The sequence below is a fragment of the Cucurbita maxima genome, unplaced genomic scaffold, assembly GCF_002738345.1.
Source record: "Cucurbita maxima cultivar Rimu unplaced genomic scaffold, Cmax_1.0 Cma_Scf00019, whole genome shotgun sequence".
Lineage (NCBI taxonomy): Eukaryota > Viridiplantae > Streptophyta > Magnoliopsida > Cucurbitales > Cucurbitaceae > Cucurbita > Cucurbita maxima.
This window is the reverse complement of record NW_019272035.1, coordinates 2,643,893-2,649,286: the sequence shown is the minus strand read 5'-3', so window position 1 is coordinate 2,649,286 and position 5,394 is coordinate 2,643,893. Positions and strand designations below refer to the sequence as shown.

The window sequence follows — 5,394 nt, the reverse complement described above, 5'->3', positions numbered from 1 at the left end:
AAAAGAATGTGAGAACAAAATGTTATAAATTGTTAAGGTCTGCTACATCATAGTCCAAGAAACTTTGTTCTTTTACGTTTATAAAATGGTCGTAAAAAAGTAAACAGTGAGTGAGTGAGTGACGATGATGCAGATGTTTGCTCCTTCCGATCATAGTTTAGTCGGCTATGGATTATATAAAAATTATAAAAGAAAACTCACATTCAGGCCTCTATCTTGCTTGCTGGCTTACACGATTTCTCCAGGAGGTAATTCTGCAAGCTTCGGTGAGCTCCCCAGAATTCTTTCCATGTCAAACCGAACTTCGATGTTGCGAATGCCATAGCCAACCACCATGAGCCAATACAGAAGCTTCGCCAGCTCTGGTGCTGTTGTCTCTGTTACACTCGTCTGAAATACAAACAACATCCATTGTATATGGCAGAAGTTGAGTCATATTGGTTAGATTTGGCTTGGTTCTCGAACTACCCAGATTGATCATTGTTACAATTATATAAAAGGATAGAGGGTGTCTGTCTGGACACAAACCTTCATTTGGCTTGGATCTGAAGCCGCTAATAGGCGCTTTATGAATGTATTCATGGCATCCACAGCATCCTCACCGGCGCTGCTTGATAACTCCTACATTTGAGGTAATCAAAGGTTGAGATGGTGCTAGTGAGGGCATAAGATCAGTGGGAGTACAAACAACTACTCGATGAGCCATTAGGACTTGTTTAGATGCAGATTAAAACTAAATTATGGAAGCATCTAACATGAAAGGGGATATAATCATTAGCTATGGATAATATAACTACGCTGCATAGTTCACTACACTGGAAAAAGAGGAAGGATCCGATGAGTACAATATCCTTTATGACATCGTTCTAGTTAGAAGAGAGCTTGTATGCATGAAATTTTATATATATTTTTTTTTTCATGATGAAATCAAACAATGAAAAAGGAATTATATTGAAATCCAAAAGAGAGGGTGTAATGGCTCAAGTCCACCGCTAGCAGATATTGTCCTCTTTGAGCTTTCTCTTCCGAGCTTCCCCTCAAGTTTTTTAAAACGCGTCTGTTAGGAAGAGTTTTCCACACCCTTATAAAGAATGTTTCGTTCTCCTCTCCAACCAATGTGGGATCTCACAATCCACCCCCTTCGATGCCTAGCGTCCTAGCTGGCACTCATTTCCTTCTCCAATCAATATGGGACCCCTCAATCCACTCCCTTTGGGGCCCAGCGTCCTTGCTGGCACACCGCCTCGTGTCCACCCCCTTCGTGGCTTAGCCTCCTCATTGGCACATCACCCAATGTCTGGCTCTGATACCATTTGTAATGGCTCAAGCCCACTGCTGGCAGATATTGTCCTCTTTGGGCTTCCCCTTTTGGGCAACTTCAAGGTTTTTAAAACGCGTCTGCTAGGGAGAGGTTTCCACAACCTTATAAAAAATGTTTCGTTCTCCTCCCTAACCGATGATGGATGTCACAGAGGAGAGGGGAGGGGAGACAAGAACTTGGGACAACTCCATCAAGAGCACACTCAAACTAACTTATTTGCTGATGGATTATAAACCTCCAAAATACAATCTTGCTATTACTCTACTTATGCTACAGCTTGTCCTAAAAGGCGTGGGTAAAGGAATAGTATTTGAATGACATACTCTCTTGTGTTGAATCACAAGTGCATTCAGCTCCACAACCATATCAATAGTATCTTAAAGCAGAGACATAAGTATCGATATTATCACCTTCGTTATAACAAGGACTTTTCGAAACGTAAATGGTTAGTGTTTCCATCAGGAATAAAAAAAAAAAAATAATCATTTTTTCCCATCATAGACAATCACATCTGTTTCAGATGACTAGATGAGGTTGTAAGCCCAGCAGACTCCACTACCAGATAATCAACAATCTAATAAGCAGTCAACAAAGCCAACAAAAGCAAGTAGCTAATAATTAAACAAATGAAGAAAAGTTTTATTACCTTCAGATTTTGGGGTTCAAGTGTTTTGAGATATTCCAACAGTTCATTTTGACCTTGAGAAGATTTTCTACCTACTTGACGATTCAGTTCCTCTATCTCTGCTTCAAGTAATTCTATGTACCTTTTAGCATCAATTTTCTCGGGACCAGATACATTATTCCACCTGATAACTTCACCTGTGACATTCTTTTGTGTACCAGCAGCATAACTCGAATCATCCTGAACAATCACCAGATTAAAGCAAATTACATAAAATTTAAATAAAAACCAAACACTTTCAACAGTATGCCACATGTAAATTTGTCTTCATCAGAGAAATTCGTAACAAAATTTTATATGAATGTTTGTATAAGCACTAAGTGGCCTGATTGTAACAGAACAATGACAAATTAGGAAGAAAAAAAGGATCCTTGAGCTACAGAACCCATCACATACACTAAGCCTTCACCATGATTTTATTAGAATGGAGTAAAATCATAATGCTAATAATTATAGATAGACAGAATGCTCAGAGTGAAAATAGGATTCTCTACGGGAAAAGAACGTTTAACAAAACAAAGCTATATGAAACATACACTTGCAGAACTTCAAGGGTGAAACTTAAAGAAGAGTAAGGAACCAACAGACTGCAGAGCAAAGCTTTTAATAAATATTCCACATTATTCCCTACTGTCCTGCTGTGCTTAAAACTCCACAGAGCATGAACAAAACAAAGGTCAAAATAAAAATGATTTTGCCTAAAACAAAAACTAGAATATGGAATATGGAATACGGAATATGGAGTAATGTAGAAGTAACATATGTGATATAGTCAAGGCCGAACAACTGATTCTGATTCTTAAATAGATGGTAACGTGTAACAATCATGTAATCGTTGCAGATGGTAAAGTTGAAAAGAGATCAGGATGCCCAGGCCACGTCTCTAGGAAGCTTAAAATGACTCATGAAAAGGAATAGAACATCGTGGTCATATCACTTTATGAACCCTGACTTTCAGGATGAGTAAGCCAAACCAAACTATGACTACACTTACAATAAAACAATAAGCAATGGACAAACAAAGTTTTCATGACATTGATTGTCATCGATGCAGATCGGGCTTCTATTCCACAGTGAAGTAACAGATGCACAGTATAAAGACTATCAGTATCTAAAAACTTCTTGTGGAGGAGCAAAGTACCAAAATGAAAATATTCAGATGTAAAATCCTTCAATAACTATATAAAACCATTTAAACTACCTTTTCATCCTTCGGTTCTGGAAGAGCAACCTGCTCTAAACTTTGCTGCAGTTCTAAGCGATATTGAGCATTTTTAAACATATATCCCGTCATCATTACACTGTACATGAGCTGTGCAAGATTTTCAGCAACCTGAACCAAATATTAAAATTAAACATGGTTGTATAGTAAATAAACATTTAAGAATTAAACCTCGTTCTTACCAAATATCTATCAAATGTACAACAAATATTTGGGTGACTTTGAAAGTAAGAATAACAAAAGTATTATATACGTACTGTGGTGACAGTAACTGCAAAAAACTGTGGAGGTAGAGTTCCAATCATATTTGTGACTGTTTGGCGCATTGCTTCAACAACCTATAAAGGAATCAGAAAAGTTCAAAATTATCAGAAAAATCCATGGAATTGACAATAAAAGTAAGCTGAATCCTACAATACAGAAATTGGTATTAATTCCAAAGGAGATCCACCTGTTGTGGTGCCCTCTGAACAAATAATTCCATGAATTCTGGCTGCACATTTTTAACATATTCCAGCAGAATGTCTCTCCGGGTTTTTGGCTGTCAATTCCATAAAAGATATTCAAAGAATTAAAGAAAGTAAGATCTAGAAAACATAAAGAGAACTAAATTAATATAACAGCCATCAGGTTCGTCGTGATGATGAAAAAAAAACACCCATCTAAACTAATTAAAAATAAAACTAAAACTCATAATCAACAATTTATAGACCGTATCACTGTCTCGGTCCTACTTTTTCAACCGTACAACGTCATGATCTTAACATGCTCACGATCAGCCTTAAGGGGAATCAAGCCCCATATATAATTTTCGTCCTAGCTTTGTGGCTTCATTGGACTTTAGGCGATGTTTGTCTTCGCCAACCGAACATCGTTGTGTGGAATCCAAGCTTGTTCGGCCTTGGCCTAGTGTAGAGGCAAGTCGAACAAGCTTGGATTCCTCACAAGTAAAGTTTGGTTAGCGAAGACAAACCTCGCCTAAGGTCTGATAAAGCCACAAAGGTAGAGCGAAAAACATATATGGGGCTTGATTCTCCCTAAAGGTTGGTCGTGTCAAGATTACAATGTCGCACAGTTGGAAAAGTAGGGCCATGACAACCACACCACTTAATGTCTAGTATCAAAAGTAAAAGCTCCACAAGGAATTGAATATAGCATCCATAATTTCAATGTTTAGCATTGATATGTATAAAAAAACAAGATTATCTGTTAAGTTCCAATACTTCGAACAAACAAGATTCATTTTGAAAAACATTCGCTCAGACTATTCCACCAAATAGAATACAGTACACCCAAAAGCCTACATTACTCGAATCCTTCAAACTTCCCCAAGTTTCCGTAGACATTTTAACAACATAACCATTGACTATATAATCCATAAGCTACGAAAAAAGGCAGAGAAGCAAAGAGGGAGAGGGGAATACCAAAGTACCGTTGGGAAGCTTGGAATCGCCAGAAGAGGCATCAGGACTGTCGCTCTTGGAAGAGTTGTAAGCACGAAGGCGCAACGCATCACCATATCTCAGCTTCCTTGGGAAGGAAATTGGAGAGAAGCGAGGAAAAGTAGACGAAGATGAAGAAGATGATGAGAGAAATGACAGTCTAGAGGTGGGAAAGGAGGGTTTTAGAGTCAACGAAGACATGGTATAGCTCCGTGGTAGAAATCTGTAAGAAGAAGAGATTGATCAAAGTAAAGTTGGGGCTATTGAGGAATAGAGCTCTGAAAACCTAAAATGGTGAAAATGATCGCCATTAGAGAGGTAATGTTGGGAGCTTATCTCGTGTGAAGGGGCCGTGAAATGGTAATGCACCAGCCGGCAGCAGCGCTGATAGAGTCCTCCGCGAGGTGGGGCTCGCACGTTTTTTTATTTATTTTTTTATTTATTTTTTAATATGTTATTGTTAATTACATGTATTTATTTAATTATGTATTACATATATTCATATTCAATTGTATAATTACATTATTTATTATCTAACTATTCTTTAAAATAATTTTTAAGTATTTGGTAGGTAAATTTTTAATTAAATATTTTAAATAAAATAAATAAATGCTTTATATACTAATATTTTATTTTTGTTAAAAATAAAATTTTAAATCGTTAAAAATAAATGTTTGGTTTAGGGTTTAACTTTCCATTTTATCAAAAAAAAAAAAAAAAAAAT

At 36.9% G+C, this 5,394-nt stretch overlaps 1 protein-coding gene across 1 annotated transcript; it reads right to left on the bottom strand.

Annotated features, from left to right (window-relative positions):
• On the bottom strand, nucleotides 1-5,058 carry LOC111493994. The gene is made up of 7 exons (XM_023143968.1): nucleotides 4,653-5,058; nucleotides 3,680-3,769; nucleotides 3,486-3,566; nucleotides 3,208-3,339; nucleotides 1,968-2,186; nucleotides 529-621; nucleotides 1-390 (listed from the first exon to the last, which is right to left on the bottom strand). Exons 1-7 carry the CDS (start codon nucleotides 4,869-4,871, stop codon nucleotides 229-231), a joined length of 996 nt encoding a protein of 331 aa, XP_022999736.1. The 5' UTR covers nucleotides 4,872-5,058; the 3' UTR covers nucleotides 1-228.
• Nucleotides 5,059-5,394: the final 336 nt, after the last annotated feature.

Bases quoted from the DNA above. Each gene is read 5' to 3' on its own strand.
- LOC111493994 (XM_023143968.1), bottom strand. From the start codon at position 4,871: ATGTCTTCGTTGACTCTAAAACCCTCCTTTCCCACCTCTAGACTGTCA. The intron at 2,187-3,207 runs GTAGTTTAAATG...GTGATTGTTCAG, and splicing joins CAGAACCGAAGGATGAAAAG to GATGATTCGAGTTATGCTGC. The intron at 391-528 runs GTTTGTGTCCAG...TTTGTATTTCAG, and splicing joins CAGATCCAAGCCAAATGAAG to ACGAGTGTAACAGAGACAAC.